This window comes from Polyodon spathula, chromosome 8 (assembly GCF_017654505.1).
Source record: "Polyodon spathula isolate WHYD16114869_AA chromosome 8, ASM1765450v1, whole genome shotgun sequence".
Lineage (NCBI taxonomy): Eukaryota > Metazoa > Chordata > Actinopteri > Acipenseriformes > Polyodontidae > Polyodon > Polyodon spathula.
This window is the reverse complement of record NC_054541.1, coordinates 33,749,380-33,768,895: the sequence shown is the minus strand read 5'-3', so window position 1 is coordinate 33,768,895 and position 19,516 is coordinate 33,749,380. Positions and strand designations below refer to the sequence as shown.

General features: G+C 37.3%; 1 protein-coding gene across 2 annotated transcripts in view; it reads left to right on the top strand.

Annotated features, from left to right (window-relative positions):
• The window catches only part of LOC121319822 (transmembrane and coiled-coil domain protein 3-like), a 48,482-nt gene that overhangs the window by 25,812 nt on the left and 3,154 nt on the right, over positions 1 to 19,516 (top strand). For both annotated transcript variants that reach the window (XM_041257673.1, XM_041257672.1), the window contains exon 2: positions 17,223 to 18,145. In XM_041257673.1, coding sequence (XP_041113607.1) covers positions 17,223 to 18,145 — 923 coding nt within the window. The remainder of the gene's footprint in view (positions 1 to 17,222; positions 18,146 to 19,516) is intronic.

Sequence of the window (19,516 nt, the reverse complement as noted above, 5' to 3'; positions counted from 1 at the left end):
AACACTGAACAGAACAGACGGGAGAAATGAAAAGAAATACAACAGCAACTCGGATTTCAGTAATTTTTCAAGGTCTGTGTCGGAGAGGGGTGGAAAATGTGCAGAAGGGTCTTTTTGTGTTTTTCTGTAGCGTTTACAAACCGCTAAAAGTACATTTATTTTAAGTGATAAAGTCAGGCAGGGTATTTTTAATTTTTTTGCTATCTTCCAGTTCATTTAATTGTACTTCATCCAGATCGGCATGTCTACTTACTACTTTGGGTTTTTTTGCAGGTAACTTCTCACACAGCTTCATAGTTACAGCTGTACAATATATGGACAGTTGGAATCTTGCTTGACCAATCACATTGCTTGTTTATATATACCAGTGTTTGCGAAAATCTGGGGAAAGCTGAAATCACTGCTTGTTAAAATACACATTTAATTTGAAAAAGGCTGATAATGCCTTATTCCACCAAAGCCACTGAAGCACTGCCCCAGCAGCAGTTAATTACAAAAAAAAAAATAAAAATAAAAAATCGATTCAGTAAGATGTGACTGGCTACCAGTTAAGAACCAAAATTATGCATTTAAACGAGGACAGATTTTTTTCTCCTTTCCATTGCTGGGCAGAATGTATAAATGGAAATGTTACATTTTCTATAACACAGTAAATATTGAGGATTCTGAGCTGTAGCTCACCTGGGGTGGGGTCATTTAATCTAATGTAATGGCATTTTAAATGAACAACTTTTAAAACAGTACTGGAGAGCAAGTCATCAATACGAAAGCGAACGGCCCTCAAATCCTTTGAGAGCACACAATTTGCAGTGTCAGCTATATATTGAAAGCTAACTGCATGACGAGCAAAATGTGATGACTTCTAATAGTTAATAAATGAAGACCCCCGGCCCCCCCAGCTCCACAACCAACTCAGCTTTATACAAGCCCCTGTGCTTTCTGTCCCTTGGTTTTGATTTACTGTTTGCACTGTACAGTCGCATGTAGGACAGATGTTGTACGAGTCAGTTCTCGCAGAGCAAGGAAACCCACTGCAGGTTGAGGCACCAGACAAATGTTCTACCACCATGTATAGTTTATGGTACCAAATTAAGAATCCAGATACATAAACACACATTAATACATATTGATCTGTTATGACTAAGTGATGGACATACAGTGTAAAGCCTGACACCTGTGGATTGTTGAAGAGGCTGATCTGTGTTATTCGATTGTGAATGCCAGAATATGATGCTGCTTTAACGCAGTTTGATGTAATCATCTCTTAATATAGACGAACGGAGTCAAGAGGAAATCAGACTTAATTTTATTTTTCTTTTTCCTCAAATCCTCGGTCAGGAAATTACGTACAGTAAGTCTCATTTTTTTCATGAATGTACTAGATTTGGAGGTACCGAATCATGAATTTATAAAACTTGTTAAGAATTCTTTCTGTCATATTGTCAAAAAAAAAAAAAAAAAAAAAAAATATATATATATATATATATATATATATATATATATATATATATATATTATATATATATATATATATATTATAATATGGTTTGTTGTCACACACTGATAAGTAATGGTTAACTGGAGGTTCTTATTGAAGGAAACAATTAAATATTTGTTTTTTTAGAATAAATGTAATTCCCAGATTTCAGTGCCCTAATGTATAATCCAGACATATTAACATGGTGAAGCTGGTGTGCTGTGCCTTGCATGTGAAGGAGTAGAGGTGGTTTGAGTCCTAGTTGTTAGAAGGACATTCACATCTGTGAGCGCCCTGCCCCTGTCAAGTGGAATGACCTGTGCACCGTGCAGTGAAAATCTGATGTGCTTTTTTTAAAATGTGGTTTTCCACTCGGATGTCGAGGACGGCTGTCATTTCTTTCACGTCCCACGAAGCAACAAGTTTGTCGTGTTTGTTTTCAAAACAGCCTTCGCTTACAGACAACATTGTTCAGAACAGTTTGCCTCTTTTTATCACATGCCTTGTGCTGCAGCCTGTTTGCTTTCAATAACAGGCTGTACTGTAAAACCTTAGCTGCAAACTGCCAGTTCATGCTTTTGTGTATATTGTCAATCCCCCTGTAATACTGTACAGTACATCTCTGAAATGTATCAATCTTACTGAAAGGATCAGGGGGATGATTCATGTCCGAGGAATGCGTACTTCAGGAATTGTAGAAACTCGTTATGTTAAGTCATGAAACAAATTGGACAGGCATGAATTAAAGTAAACCAGAACCATCAGAAACAGGCCAGATGTGGCTTATGCCTTTCATATAGCAACTTGAAATTCATTATTGATCTAACAATCAACCCACAGTGTTAACTTTTCAAGGCTTTGTAAAATGCATTCAAAGATAACATATTGTGCCCAGTGACCTGGATTGAACTCTACAACCTTTCAAATGACAAAGAGGATCATATCAAAGTACTTGCGACTCGCTCCGTACTGGCAAGTACTGTACATTAATAATCCAAAAATGCCATTGTTCAAGGTAACATGTAATTCAGAGGTTATTAAGCCCTTGCTTGATAATGAGTTTGAGAAAGCCTTTTTGTGTGTGCTGTTTTGTCAATGTGTGTTACAGGTAAACAGCTTAGCTGTCCTGTGTTAGTTAGCTTCTTGTGTGTAGTAGTTAGTGCTCAAGAAAGAGCTAGGTGTTTGTTTTGTTTATTTCTGGTTGTGTTTATTAAAAGTATGCGTAAACGCTAAAAAAAATCAATTTTGTCCTGGGTCCTGAGTTAAAGGGGCAGTGAACCTTGGGAGTTGGAGGATCTATTACACCGTGTTTTGAAAGAATGTTGCAGTGTTGCTGACAGGTCAGGACATGAACTGTGTCCTCGTTCTGCATAATACAGACACTATTGTACCTTGGGTGTTTGTATATCAGCAACTCCAGATCAGATCCACCTTTGGTTTTAGTATTTTCCTTGGCTCTTGTGTGAAACATTCTGTTCTGTTAATCCATCAATCTGTTAAGATAAGTGATTATAGAAGTAGTGTTTATATGAGGATTATAGTAGTGTATCGTTCTGGAGGTGTTACAGCACATACACACGAAGTACATGCTAAGGAACAGGATTACTTATGTAAGGATACAGGCACTGATGGGCATTGTAGTCGGAAACTACAAGACAGACCTGTATTTTATATTCTCATGTGACCCCCTCTTACACTGACTACAAAATATAATGCAAATCACAAGGACATGGGGTCAGACGAGGATAGAAACTACTACTTTTTGGAGTTTCTCAGCTGTAAGGCAATATACTGGTTAACATAAAATCATATGGGTAGGTGGACTAAGAAATTATTTAATCAGGCTATTGGTAGATGTCACCCCATGTGTTCCTTCATTTTCCCTTTATATCATTTCGTCATTACTTAGTCCAATTATAAAGTCTTGCAATAGATTTATTATGTGTGATTTTTAGACATCGCAAATTACTGTATTTTGCTTAAAAGTTATGTAATTCAGATTCTAAAGAATGTTGTTGCATGGAATTAGCCCTTGAAATCCTGGTTCATTCTTTAGTATAAGGAAAGCTGTGGCATTGGCACGGCACTTAGTACTGGCATTTGATTGCTTTTATATAAAATTAACAGTGTATGAAAATGAGATATAGGGGAGCAAATTGGGCCGTCGCAATGCAAACATACCGCAATTTGCATTTTCGTTTTCGACAATTCGCAAAGTGCACATTTTGTCGTGTGTACCAGGAGAAAATATGTTAATGACGAGAGCCACAATATAGTAATTTAAATATTATTTGCATCATCTTAACGAGATCTCTAGCTAGAGATGTGCAACATTTTTTCAAATAAAGTAGTCGCAGTTGAGTTGTGGTTTGCTGCAGCAGAGGGTGCCCGAAGGATAACGTCTATACATGGAAAGGTGAAAGAATCAAAATAACATTGTTTTTCTTAAAAGTAAACTGTGTCGTCTGTACAATGTATTCTGTTACGTCTTCATTATACCTACTTTAATACTGTTATATATTAAACACACACTGAGTGTACAAAATATTAGGAACACCTGCTCTTTCCATGAAATAGACTGACAAGGTGAATCCAGGTGTAAGCTATGATCTCTTTTTGATATAACCTGTTAAATCCACTTCAATCAGTGTAGATGAAGGGGAGACGGGTTAAAGAAGGATTTTTAAGCCTTGAATTGAGTCATGGATTGTGTATGTGTGTCATTCAGAGGGTAAATGGGCAAGACGAAAGATTTACGTGCCTTTGAACGGGGTATGGTACTAGGTGCCAGGCGCGCCGGTTTGAGTGTGTCAAGAGCTGCAACACTGCTGGGTTTTTCACGCTCAACAGTTTCCTGTGTGTATCAAGGATGGTCCACCACCCAAAGGACCAAATGCAGGCCAGTGGTCGAAAAACAGCTCAGTGATGAAAGAGAGCAAAGGAGGCAGACACGAATTGTGCAGAGCAACAGACGGGCTACAGTTAGTCAACTGACAGTACAGTACAACATTGGTACCGAAAGACCCATAAAAGAATGCACAACTTGTCGTACCTTGACACGAATGGGGTATGGCAGCCGATAACCTAACAGAGTTCCACTTCTTTCAGCAAAACACAAGAAACTGCAGTTGCAGTGGGCTAAGGAACGAAAACACTGGACACTGGAAGATTTGAAAAACATGGCTGGTCCGATGAATCCCTGTTCCTGCTGTTTCACGCTGATGGGAGGACTAGGATATGGAGAAAACAACATTGGTACATGCATCCATCATGCCAGGCTGGTGGTGGTGGTGTGATAGTGTGGGTGTGTTTTCATGGGACACATTGGGCCCCCTGATAAAAGTGGAGCAACGTTTGAATGCCACAGGATATCTGAACATCATTGCCAATCAGGTGCATCCCTTCATGGCAGCAGTGTATCCATCTGCTAATGGATTTTTTTCAGCAGGATAATGAAGATTGTCTAGGAATGGTTCCACGAACATGACAGTGAATTCAGCTTACTGCAGTGGCCTGCCCAGTCACCAGTCCAATTGAGCATCTGTGGGATGAGATGGAACGAGCTATTCGGAGCAGAGATCCACTACCAGTGAACTTGACACAACTGTGGGAAGCATTGGAGTCAACATGGGCCAGCATCCTTGTGGAACACTTTTGACACCTTGTAGAGTCCATGCCCCGATGAATTGAGGCTGTTCCGAGGGCAAAAGGGGGTGCAACTCAATATTAGGAAGGTGTTCCTAATGGTTTGTACACTTGGTGTGTGTCTGTGTGTGTGTGTCATATATATATATATATATATATATATATATATATATATATATATATATATGAAAGGCAGTTTAATCCCATCAGATTCTATAGTGGGGCCCCAACCTTCACCCCCAAAAGGCTTTTCAGAATTCTACAGTAGCCCCTCGCTAAACCGGATATATTTGTCCGACATAAGGAGGTGTCAGGTTTAAAAACATTACAATAAAATCACATCCATTTACAGTTCTTGATGTATTTTAAATATAAATTATTGCGCTGAATTAACAGTAATGTGTTTTTGATACACTACACATTACATTATGTAAAAATATAAATCTGTACAGTTGGCCTATACAGTATACAGTACAGCAGTTAATCAAATGAATACCTAGTGCACTTTTTTGTACTTTAGCCTACTGGAAACACAAAATAAATCCTGCTGTTCCATTGTACACATTGCTGAACAATGTGAATAAAAGATTATTTTAAATTGAAACTAAATGATTTTAGTGGGGTTTTTTTTTAAATTTATTTTATTTTAATTATTATTACTTGTAACTTGGTCTGCTTAGTAGCCTAGACAATTAACATGCAATAGATCGTGGTCCTATCTAGATGCTCAGAATGAGCTGGAGGGGTTAGTGGCACATGTATTACTCCTAACACGCTGGGAAAACCAGAAACGTCATAGAAACTTGTTTTCAAAATTTGTAAGTTCACCCTGACTTTAGTGAAAATTAGGTACTTGGGTGTTCGTCTCAAAAATACGCTGAGTACAACTGGCAACACACGAGAAAAAGCAGACTGGGAAATGCCAGCAACAATTGTGACTTTAAAACATGCTTTTAAAAGTTCTTAACAAATTGTGCAATTGTAAGTGTCGCAGTTGCCTGCAGCTTTAGTACATCTCGTTACAATATTTTCGATCCCTCATTTGCACTTTCCTCTCCACCCTGTCTTTGTGAATTTCTGCAGGAACGGCCAGAATTACATATTCATTTAATGCTAAAGAGCTCAAAAGAAGAACCGCAGCTGCAAACCTTTCGTTAAAATGATGCTATGAGCGTTGCTTTTCTTCAGTATATTTCACTCTACAGTTCCATCTGGTTTGCAGTGACTGCCATGCAATTGAGCTGGCGGTGAGTAACAGGAATTGCACAACATGATTCCGGATGTGTGTGTGTGACAAGTCATCAGAATGGAGGAGGCAGATCAATTATTATTATTTTTTTTTTTATAATGACAAGTTCAGTTAGAACTTGTCTCTGTACATTTTATCCTTGTCGTTTTTGAAAAACAGACTTCCAGCTCCAGGTTACTGAGTGTTAAAAGCTCTGTTCCAACTCAAAGGTGCTTAGGCATGGATATTGACTCTAAATGCTTGAAGCTTCTTCTCACAAACAGTGTAGGAGGCACAGATGTGCAATGGCTTTGAGAGGCTTTCAAGTGCAACATTTACCTCAAGGTGTGCTCTTTCCTGAAGGCATACTGTGGTCTATTTTAAAGATCTAAACATTAGTAGATCTAAACACTGCTGCAGTTTCCAACTGGGGATTTTGGTCAGGGTGATTTATTGACTTGCTTATTGCAATAGAAATGTTAGTGCAGCTTTAGTAAGATCTGCCACTGTTTACATCATTAAAGTATATCCCACCGTCTGGTCCCTGTAGTTTTGTTTCTGTCTTTTATAATGACATCTAGGATATTTAATTTACCAAATCGTGCTTCTTGGCGGTTTTCATGTTAATAAGCAACATCAGAACCAGTCAGCGTTGCTTTTCTTTTCCTGGCTTTCATGCACAGCTACAGCACAGCACTGAGCTGTGCAGCTTATTGCACATGATAATGGAACTGCAGTAGTAATTCTTAGCACTTTATACTGACAATATGCCTCGAAGCGAAAAGTATTCTCTGTGAACCGGTTTTGCTGGTTGTTAGATGTATTCTGGAAGAAAAACACAACAAAAAAAAATCTATGGAAAGCCCCTCCACACAAAGAAATGTACCTCAATTTTTTTTGAGCATTCCGTTTATGTGACTTCCTAAAATAAAGGTAATGGAACCAGTCAGAGTTCTTTTTTTTTTTTTTTCTCTCCTAAAGGTTGCTGAGTAACTGATGAAAGCAATTTACACATAAGCAAACAGAAAATAAATACACTACCCTTCTCCAGGAAGCAGTCACATCAAATGACATTCCATATACCATAAAAGATATCGAGCTGTCTGAGCAAGAGAAATACTCTTATCAAATGTATTTAAACTTTTTGTCTTGGGATTAATATTGTACAGTTCCTGGAGATGCTTGTTCATAAAAGGCAGTGTTGTGTTCTTCACGTCAGCTGTAATAATATTTCTCGTATTAGACAGTATAGCGCAGGATAAATTGGTACAAACCCTATGAAATATTAATACTGTAACTTTGCACTCTTGTTCAACTACAAAGACGTTGAAAAAATGTAAGAGTAGGACTAATTTTATAATTTATTTGTTGTAAAAATTATTGTGGAGATGCCATTTATTGCAGCTAATGTATGAAGGAATGTTGTATTGAGTAATATACAGTCCAGCACAAATATTAGGCCTGTCACTCTGTGTATGGTATGTTGTTGACAATTTCCTGCAGGGCATTCTTGTAAATTAGTTTAATTATCGTTGTGTTTCCTGGCAAGAATAAACCAACACTTTTTAAATAACTAAATGTGGAGAGTAAAGATAGTGAAATAGTTCCTGTAGTCAGAGCACATAAACCACTAGTCTCCATGGAAGGGCAGTCAGGGGTGATGAATATTTCCAATTTTACATCACTAAGGGTTTAACTACTGCTTGGACAAAATGTTAAATGTCACGGCTCCAGAGATTATTTAGATAAACATACACATTCTTGAATCTTAAGAATTCACAATGAATTCTGTACAGTATCTGCTACTGTACATAGTCAGAAATAAAACAAAGTCTGATGTTGAATTGGGTTGCCATGTGATAAACCAGGGTGACATACAGTAACAGTAACCAGGAATTCTTGTTTGCTACTTAACTGTGAATCAGATTCATTATTAACAGTGGACCTGACATTTTAAGAAGCCTTTTGTACTGTATTACTTGTGCACAGTGCATGCCTGGCACCAGCAAACATATCTTATATTGTTAAATTTAAGGGACCTTTAAGGACACTTTTTTCCTCAAGTTAACATAATTCTGTCTTTTGGGGGGGGGGGGGGGGGGGGGGGGGGGGGGGGGGCTTGGTGGCTCATATTTAATCCAGGCATTGCACTGTTATTTGATTGAGAGTGGTTTACAAAGAGTATATAATAAAAATGCTTTTGTGTGACCATCTGTATACTAATACCCTGTAAATCTGACAAATCTGAGTGACCTCAATAGATTCCTTTCTGATGATCTGATTTATAAAATAAGTCAATCAAATAAAGGGAGGCGGACACATAGTTTTCTTCTAGTAATCCTAATGAAATCCTCATTGATTGCATTGAAACCAAATGTATTTCTGGTGGTAGTGTAAGAAAACATGGTCTAATTTTTTCTTAATATCTATTGAGACATGAGAGTAAACATGACCTGACACAACTAGCAATTTCAAACAAATCCGATTTTGTTTTTAACAATGCATAAAGTCTCTACCCCTCACCCACAGCCCATACATTCCTTGACAAGCCACCCCTCCTTATCAGCAACTCCTCTCTTAACAAAGAACATATGTCTCCTCCCCGAGAGAGACCCACACCCACACAAGCATGGAAATAAGACTCCTATATCACTTTCACCCATTCCTAGCAACCATTACAGTATTGAACTAATTCAGTTATCAGTAAGAAATAGTCAATTAAATGTTAGTCAAAATTAGCAGATGTTAGTGTAGGCTACACTTTGGATTAAAAGACTGCAGGTTTCATCCACAAACAACTATTTTCTGTTGGGGGAGAAAGGGGGGGGGGGGGGTTCCTTTTTTAACAGATGTTTTTGTACTATTCACACTAAAATGCTTATATTTATTTTTCAGGATTCAATAAAACATCATTAAAACCTGGTAACTGTTCTGGATAAATAAACACAGAAAGTAAAAGACCTTATTTTGTACAATACTTGGTTGTAACTGTCCAACCATGAGGAGAATACTGGAGCCTGAGCTACTGGTATCCTACACTGTTTATATCACATTGCTGAATCACGCGAAGGCTGACAGTTCATGTGTCATTTATGTACCCATGGTCTTTGGCAGATCTAAAAATAATCTGACTAATAAATGTGAAGTACAGTGCTGTAAACCCTGAGTAATAAATGTGAATTGAATATTGATGTGAAATTATGCTCCTGTTTATGGCTTGTATCAGAGTGTAGCTTATATAATGGCATGCACACGCGTACACACACACACATAAACAATATGTGCGTCCGGGCGTGAGAATTTCCCTGGAGTTAGAAGATTGGAAATCCCATCTAAGATAACTAGATTTGGGATGAACATACACTGTATATGTTTTTAGTTTTTCAAATCTGTATTTGTTTTCACTCTGGGTAATTTTTTTTTTTTTTACCGTCCCTGTAAAAGAATGAAAGAATAATCTCCAGTGAACAAACATGTGATGTATGGGGATTTCCTTTGCACACAGCCAGCTTTAATAGCTGCAGTATAAGCTTAAACTACGTGAGTTACTGGATGCTAACAGACAGCGTTACTGTAGTTACATGTGTGACTGTTCAAAAAATAAATAGTAATAATTATTGCAAACTGGACAAGACATGCGATAACTTAATGTGTTAATGAGAACATTTTATTAACATATACAAATCTATCATTTCCTGCATTGCCATGCTGCTATCCCATCAGTCAACATTGATTCCATTGACACCCGTTTTTATGGTGTCTGGACATTTTGAACAGAATTGCAAACTGGATGTTACTCATGTAGTGTTAATTAAACAGGGTACAATGGTCTAAATCCATTCCTGTATAGTTTACTCACCATTGTACGATTCATATTGTCCATTATACAGGTACAGTCCGTACATATTTTTTGGAGGTAAGCTAACAGCTATTTAGGTGCTGGTAGAAGCAGCTAAACTTACTATTACAGAAACAAATGGCAGCAAAACTTAATCAGCGAAACCAGAATAAAATTGGACTCTATGAGCTGCACCATAATCAGCTTTACTTTATTTTATGGCTTACTTATTTAGTCAGAGATTTCTTGACTATTTCCAAATTCAGTGCCTGTGTGCTCGTTCTCGTTACAACCAAATGTATCAATGCAAGCTTAAGCAGATCCATTCACTTAGCAGATGTGACTGTATAGATATGCTTCAGTCATTACGAGAACAGAAAGTTAATTATAGAGTATGGGGACCAGAAGTAAGTCAATGAGCAGTAAAAAATAAAAAATAAACTAAAATACTTTTAAATAACAATTGGTTTAATAAGCCTTACATTTTAATAAAATCTAAATATCAAAAATAATATTGAACCAGAAGGAAAGTGGTGGTGTTATGTGTTGTTATTGTAGTATCTGGTGTTTATTGGTCCCCACCCTCAAGCAACTCCAAAAACTGCAATTTAGTGGCAAATCTCACTAATGTCTTAATTTTCACAGCAGTAGTTAATTGTGTCTGTGTGTATGGTTTCAAGTCTTAAACTTTGACCGCTTCACAACTATTAGTAAGAAAAGTTTTCAAAATGTTATTTGTGTTACCATTTGACATTTATACACTATGGTAACACTAGAACTCCTGTGTGCTTTGAAAATTTGATTCTAACACTTACATAAAAAGCTATAATTAACAAGCCTAGATAACTAGTCATCAGGTCAGGTGGTGTGGTTTGCCACTCCCTTATTTCTTATTGCGACAGTGATGAAAAGGGCCTGCAGTACCTTTTAGTTTTGGTGACATCATTCTTGGTTTCATCAGAAACTTGGCATAAATTTGCTGGAGCTGAACGGGAGTGAAGCAGGTGAGCCACTGCAGTCAGCTGAAGGACCTTATCTTTTAAAGACTGGAGGGCTGTGTATCATTGAAGACTATGAAAGACAGCCCTGTTATGTGTAACCCTCTGTTTCCAGAGCATGGGCAAAGAAAAGCTCTTTCTTGAAACCTGGAGCAGAAAAAAAAGGTAAAGCTCAATTATTAGAAAAAAAAAAAAAGATTTCCGACAAAAGATAATAAGAGGCTCATGTCTGTATCAGTAGTGCAGATTAGGAAGCACAACTTGTTTCACTTTGCAGAAGAAAGCTTTAGATTTCTTGGACTAAGTCAGTCAGGGTCTTTAAAATGCTAACATATGCTTTATCAGTTCAACCATAAGTTAGAGTACAAGTATTTTTATATTTCATTCTTCTTGATACATCTTAATTCATTGTGGATGCCCAGGAGATTTGTAGTAATTACAAACTTGTCTCTCTGTGATACTAAAAACTTTAAGGAAAAAATATTGATGTGTTTTCACAGTGAGATGCACATTCTGATGAGCAACGTGCAAGCCAGCACTGTTTTTGAGTAATAAATCAATACATTGTTTTATTATGTTTTGTTTCCCTCTGAAAACAAAATGTTCTCCTTTCTATTTGTTTCTATGTACTGTAGCTCATGGTGGTCTATTTAGACCAGAGAGCAACATCTGGTGCTGCTGGTTGTGCCTGTGTTTGTCTTAATAATGTGTAGGTCCTAGTAATGCATTTTAAATGTGGATTTAGTCCATTAATTCTAGATTCCCTGCTGCTGTACCCTTTCATTGAATTGAAAAGTGCTTTGAGTTTAGGAGCAGCTGTGTTTAGTAAAATGGAAGGGGGTAGTGAACTAACTTTTAATGGACATGGCTTGTTTGTATTTTTGAGATTTTTTGATCATAAAAGAAAGTGCCTATGCAAGATAAATCCCTACTTATGACTTTTGCAAAGACACCTTCCAAGGCTGATTTGAGTTTTTTGTGTTGAAACTGTCAGTTATGTGCAAGGAAAACCTGTTTTTTCATGCAGCAACAGGATAGGGGAATGGAGGTGGAACAACAAACAAAGAAGCTACATTGCAAACTATCCTTGAAGGGTTAAACTGAGGTGTGGATTTGTGAAATCCTTTGCAAGTTCTTTGAAAACTACTCTTGGTGTGTTTTAACCAGTTTCTCTCAAGGCAGTGGTGGAGGAACATTGCCTGGGTTAGTATGTGACAAAGGGTTGCCAAATCAAAACACAGCAGAAACAGTAGAGATCTAATACATTAGTTGGTGAAGTACTGGTTAACTGGTGAGAAAACACTGAAAGAGTAAGAACATAAGAACATAAGAAAGTTTACAAACGAGAGGAGGCCATTCGGCCCATCTTGCTCGTTTGGTTGTTAGTAGCTTATTGATCCCAAAATCTCATCAAGCAGCTTCTTGAAGGATCCCAGGGTGTCAGCTTCAACAACATTACTGGGGAGTTGATTCCAGACCCTCACAATTCTCTGTGTAAAAAAGAGTCTCCTATTTTCTGTTCTGAATGCCCCTTTTTCTAAACTCCATTTGTGACCCCTGGTCCTTGTTTCTTTTTTCAGGCTGAAAAAGTCCCTTGGGTCGACACTGTCAATACCTCTTAGAATTTTGAATGCTTGAATTAGGTCGCCACGTAGTCTTCTTTGTTCAAGACTGAACAGATTCAATTCTTTTAGCCTGTCTGCATATGACATGCCTTTTAAGCCCGGAATAATTCTGGTTGCTCTTCTTTGCACTCTTTCTAGAGCAGCAATATCTTTTTTATAGCGAGGTGACCAGAACTGAACACAATATTCAAGATGAGGTCTTACTAGTGCATTGTACAGTTTTAACATTACTTCCCTTGATTTAAATTCAACACTTTTCACAATGTATCCGAGCATCTTGTTAGCCTTTTTTATAGCTTCCCCACATTGTCTAGATGAAGACATTTCTGAGTCAACAAAAACTCCTAGGTCTTTTTCATAGATTCCTTCTCCAATTTCAATATCTCCCATATGATATTTATAATGTACATTTTTATTTCCTGCGTGCAGTACCTTACACTTTTCTCTATTAAATGTCATTTGCCATGTGTCTGCCCAGTTCTGAATCTTGTCTAGATCATTTTGAATGACCTTTGCTGCTGCAACAGTGTTTGCCACTCCTCCTACTTTTGTGTCGTCTGCAAATTTAACAAGTTTGCTTACTATACCAGAATCTAAATCATTAATGTAGATTAGGAATAGCAGAGGACCTAATACTGATCCCTGTGGTACACCGCTGGTTACCACACTCCATTCTGAGGTTTTTCCTCTAATCAGTACTTTCTGTTTTCTACATGTTAACCACTCCCTAATCCATGTACATGTGTTTCCTTGAATCCCAACTGCGTTCAGTTTGAGAATTAATCTTTTGTGCGGGACTTTGTCAAAAGCTTTCTGGAAATCTAAATAAACCATGTCATATGCTTTGCAATTATCCATTATGGATGTTGCATCCTCAGAAAAATCAAGCAAGTTAGTTAGGCACGATCTCCCTTTCCTAAAACCATGCTGACTGTCTCCCAGTACCCTGTTACCATATAGGTAATTTTCCATTTTGGATCTTATTATAGTTTCCATAAGTTTGCATATAATAGAAGTCAGGCTTACTGGTCTGTAGTTACCTGGTTCAGTTTTGTTTCCCTTTTTGTGGATCGGTATTACGTTTGCAATTTTCCAGTCTGTCGGTACCACCCCTGTGTCAAGAGACTGCTGCATGATCTTGGTTAGCGGTTTGTAAATTACTTCTTTCATTTCTTTGAGTACTACTGGGAGGATCTCATCCGGCCCAGGGGATTTGTTTATTTTAAGAGCTCCTAGTCCCTTTAACACTTCTGCCTCAGTTATGCTAAAGTTATTAGTACAGGTAATGTGGGTGGGTAGGTTGCAGGGAGATCACATTTATAAACTATCTGCTATGTAATTTGTTCACTGTCAATGTAAGCTGTCAAAGTGAACTTCGGCTGACACATTTTTCCTGTGTACCCCTAGTTTTAAAATGATACTAATATTACTGATAGTTTCAAAAGATTTTATTTTTATACATTACTGTATTTGAACAATCTCCACACTTCAAAGTCTGCATAGAGGTCATGCTGTTACAGTAACACATGACTGTCAGCTATTTACAGTATCATTAACCAGCAAACAAAAAACTGAGAGGCTATGTGAGGATTCTAAATAACTGTCATGTCACGTTGTTCAGTGCTGTTTATGCAATGTGGCAGCTTGTCCTCTGCCAGGAATATTTAAAAACCTTGTGCTTAAGATGGCCTTCTCCCTAATTTAATGAAGTGATTTAATTTGTTACTAATTGGGAGATAGTGACCTTGATCAGTGAAAGCGATCTGCCCAGCCTGACCTGTGTGCTTCGTTTTGTGTTTGTGATTTTGTTTAAACTTTTATTTTTGCTCTGTGAGCAGTGTTCTTGATAAAACTTTTTTTATTTATATTTTTGTTTGAAAATAAACGGCGCCGCAGCGTCTTTTGCCCTGCAGTACTGCATTGTCTGTTCTTCCTGCTTCAGTCCTGACATCCCCACTACTGCCATCCCTGTCACAGTGTGCAATACATATTTTTCTGTTTTCTGTCTCAGGGGTTGAGTGCTACTGTGATGGTCGTCCACTGACATTATTACTGTGAAGACCGCGTAAGATTATAGGTATATAGTTTTTAAATGAGCACTCGAGGACATGTACAGAAAGTTAAATGATTATTAGAAAGAATTTCAATGGGGATCAGAGTTCTTGCACAATAGAATACACTACAGACTTCATGTAAATACAGTGTGTGTGTGTGTGGACCTAAAAAAACCCATAAAAAACCCAACATTTAGTTTGTTTCAAGTCAGAGGTGTGACATGACCTGAGTCACGGCTAAAAAGCCATTATGAATTCAATGTGTGTACATTTCTAATGTGGCTCAAAAGCTACAGATTAAAAAAAAAATGATAATAATAACAGAAAAGTTGTTGATATGGTCAGGTGTCTGACAAAAAAACAATTAGACACATGCACCTCAGTTCCTGATGATTTAAAGGTAAACAGATATTGTAATACAATATTTAAGCAGTAGTTTCATGACAGTAAATATATTGAATCCCTACGCAAATACCATTGTGCTAATGCTTTACAAATACAGCCTGTAGTACTGCACTCACACACTCCTATAAATGTTCTGCTGATTCAACTTGAAGAATTTGTAACACTCTGTGTCAAAATGCTCATGGAAATACCACAGGAGTGTGCGATTAAAAAATTAAAAACAACTTCTTGTCCAAGGGACAAAATGCTGCCCCCTCCCTGTCGCACAAAGCACATGAAAAAAAGCTTCATTTAACTTGTAGGGTTTTGGTTTTTTTTAACAGTGAACACAATCAATCAATTAGTGATTTAACAGGGGCTGATCTAGCTTTGTAGCTTGACTGGTTCATTAAGATACGCAAAAGGTTCCCTGTGACCCCACCTCGCCTCAACACATGTATAACATACTTTAAGGAAATGATCCTTTCAGTGCAGTTTGGAACACATTTGGTAGTGCATTTATGTTGCACACTAAGAGATCAACTATAATAAGCAGTAGTTAAAGTTATTCAAATATAAAAATAGCTGCTGCTTGTTTTTTTCCATTCTTTCTCTATAAACTGAATCCAACTCCTGATGTACAGGTGTTTCAGTTTGTTGCATCACAGATACAAAATCATTGCTAAGTCTTACTGCTGCTTTGTGGGATTCAGATTTTTCTTGATGTTCTTTCAGTTTTGTAACTGCTGAACCCCAGGTTTTTTGGGAGGACAACATTCTTTCCCTGCTCTACTCTCACTTAAAGAAATACATACATTAATTAATACATCAGCACATTGCCGTGAGATTTACAGCCTCTTATTTTAAAACAATTATACAATATTGTTCAGATTATCTCATAAGCATTTCATTTCTATCATTACATATTTGTCAATCTTCATGTTTTAATAGTTTCACAAATCGATGGATTGTGCTTATCCAATAAATAACTAATATTGCTTCTGTTCAAATCTAGTTAAAAAACAAAAATTTGTTTGTTTTTTTAAATCTAAAAAATATGTCAATATGGGAAAGGTCAAACTAGGCTGGCAACACAAAAAATCTAAAGAAATAAAATCATTACATTTCTGCCAAGGAAAGTTTGTATTGAAATTCTTCTTAAGAGTAAACTTATTATTATTTTTTTTTTTTAAACATCCCAAGTACACAACAACAAAATAGATTCAGAAATAATTTTATAAATTGCACAACATGATTTTTTTTTTGTGATCGGCCAATACCTTGGCGGCTATTGTGTGTTTTTTTTGTGTTTTGGAGTTTGTTTGTTTTTTTTTTTGCTGCATTTAAATCAGGTTCATATATTAAGAAAGCAGCATCACTTATTTGCTAATTACACAAAACATAAATAAGGCTATAAGATTAGTCTGTGCTTTGCCAGAGGCTCTCTTGGCAGCGATTTCTGGGTTTCTTTGTAACCAATAGAAGATCAGCTTTTTCCACAGCTAGCCAATCAGTGATAGTGGTGGGATGTAAACAATTCAGTTTTCGGAAATTTGCGTGGCTCTCTAAAAATATATCTGCGGGTAAAGTGCAAAACTTTTTCACACAGCATTCATTGAACATACATGAATATTGTGTTTGTTGGAAGGAAAAATAAATAAAAACTATTTGTTCAACGGGTAAAGTATAACAGCAAAACTTGTTTTATTAACTTGCTTCCAGTAAACATCAGTATAAAATCCCATTATGATCGGTTGGGTATTCCCCAATAAGGACAAAAAAGTCTACAAAAGTAAAAAAATGCTATAGTTTCTCTACTTGTTGTGCTTTGAATTGGTAGCACAACACTTGATATATTTGTGCCCTGGTGATAGGAAAGACAAAGTGTGGGCTATTATTTAATCAGCCAGATTGTTGTAATATACTGTAAATAACTGAACTTACTCATATCTGTTCCTTTTCTTGTGTTCCAGGCAGATCGGAATGATGTGACCACCCTTACTGTACCTGCGACCATCCAACGTGGAGGCTCGGACAGCAACCTCAACGTGGACGTGACCGACGGCATCCTGGATTTCCACAAGAGTAGAATCACTAACGACAACCTCCAGCAAAAGATCCTGAAGATCACAGAGTCGATGAAGATCGAGCAGTCTGTTCGTGACGAGAATGTGGTGGAGTACCTGAAACTGGTCAACTGTGCAGACAAGCAGCAAGTGGCCCGTATCAAGCAGGTGTTTGAGAAGAAGAACCAAAAGTCTGCCCATACCATCTCTCAGCTGCAGAAGAAGCTAGAGCAGTACCACAAGAAACTGAAGGAAATCGAGCAAAACGTGCCCTCCAAGAACTCAAAGGATGCCTCTAAAGACAACCTGAAGGACATACAGCAGACCCCAAAGGATGCAGGTAGCACCCAACGAACTGGCAACTCTGGGCAGGCCAGCACAGAGAAGAGCAAAACGGTAGGACCAGGTGTGTCCTTGACACCTCCCTTTTTTTTCAACAAACCTAGGGAATTTGCCAACCTGATCCGTAATAGGTTTGGCAGTGCAGACAACATAGCACAACTTAAAAACTCACTAGATACATTCCACCCTGAAGGAGGGAATAGGGCCCTAAGTGGCAGTGCCACTATTGTTGCCAAGCCTAAGTATCCCAGCGATGATGAGTCCTCCAGTGGGACCTCTGCCTCTGCAGACAGCAACGGGAACCACTCCTTTGGCCCTGGAGGCTCCAACACCCTGGAGAGCCAGACCAAGTTTACCAAGGTCTTTGAAGACTTGCAGGAGATGCAGGAGATGCAAACCCACTTAGCAGAAGACATTGAAAATTTAAAAATTCAATTTAAGAGGGAATATGGATTCATTACACAAACCCTGCAGGAGGAAAGATACAGGTGATTATTATTATTTTTTTTAAATACAATGTTTATTTTAGCAGTTAAATTTCCATAATATATTATTAAACATGTCATTTTTTGTTTAATGTGTTGTTTTCTTGGCCTTGTCGCAGCAAATTATTTTGGAATACATTTGAATAAATTACCCTTTAAATGCAAACACACATTTAACCTTTAAAAAAGCAGGATGCATTGTATTTTATTACTACTCCGCTGCCATTCTGACTTTCAAAGATATACAGATATCCGAGGCTTGATGGTGCACAGCCATCATTTATCAGATAGTAGATGATGGCAATGCTATTTTACTTTTTAATTGCTTACATGTCATTCTTTATCTTTCAATGTGATTTTAGTTTTTCATAAATGAAAACTGATGTAACCCATTTCTACTATTGTTTTTTTCAAGCAACATATGTAAAAATAAATAAATAAATAACCAAACCACAGCACAGCACATATAAATAATTACCACAGTTAAAATTATTAAAGTGGTTTGTAAACCTGTGTATAGCAAATGTTGTTTTTTTTTTTTTTTTTCTTTAATAGGCAGTATAGGGCATTTGTAAATTTAACAGCAATAATTATCTTAATTTATTGTACTTTAGATTATCACATGCCAGAAAACTATTTAAATTAATCCTGCAACTGACGAAAATAAGATTTTGTGTGTTTGCGTTTGCGTGCTAATTAAAGAGCGAGACTGAGAGTTGCTGGAAGACAAACAGTTGTGCAAGCAAAGTGGTCTGTTGGAAACTGGATTTACCTTTCTTTACCTTTCTTTACCTTTCTTTACCTTTCTTTAACTCATTTTGCCTGAGCTAGTACGCCAGTCAGTCAACTTTGATATAGACAATATATTGAACAGAAATTGGTAACACCTTTTGTGTAGGGAAGCCCTCTCATGAATGAAATCTTTGTTATACAGATGTTAGCCTAACAAGTATTCTAATACTATATAGAAGCTGCATATGCTTATTGCTAGTCAATTTTCGGTCTCGATGGGCAATTCAACAGATCTGAGACAATCTGTCAGATAGGGGGCTGATAGTTGCAAGTGCTACTGTATCCTGAATTTTAAACAAGGAACAGTCTTAAAAATGATGACTCTGTGGGCTGTTCTGAAGAACAGGCTTTCTTTCTCCCTCAAAGCTTCTCTGAAGGATCGTTGAGGAATGGTGATGCATTCCTCTGGAGCACTCAAACACCCTGCAGACTTTTCATAGTTAACCAGTGCCACCCTGGCAGCTGACCTTCAACCCTATTGATAGTGTTATGGAAAGTTCTTTCTATTTTTAATTTTTTTGTCGAACCCCTCTGTGGTATACATGGCAATGTGATAAAACAGAATGCCACAAGGGGTAAAAA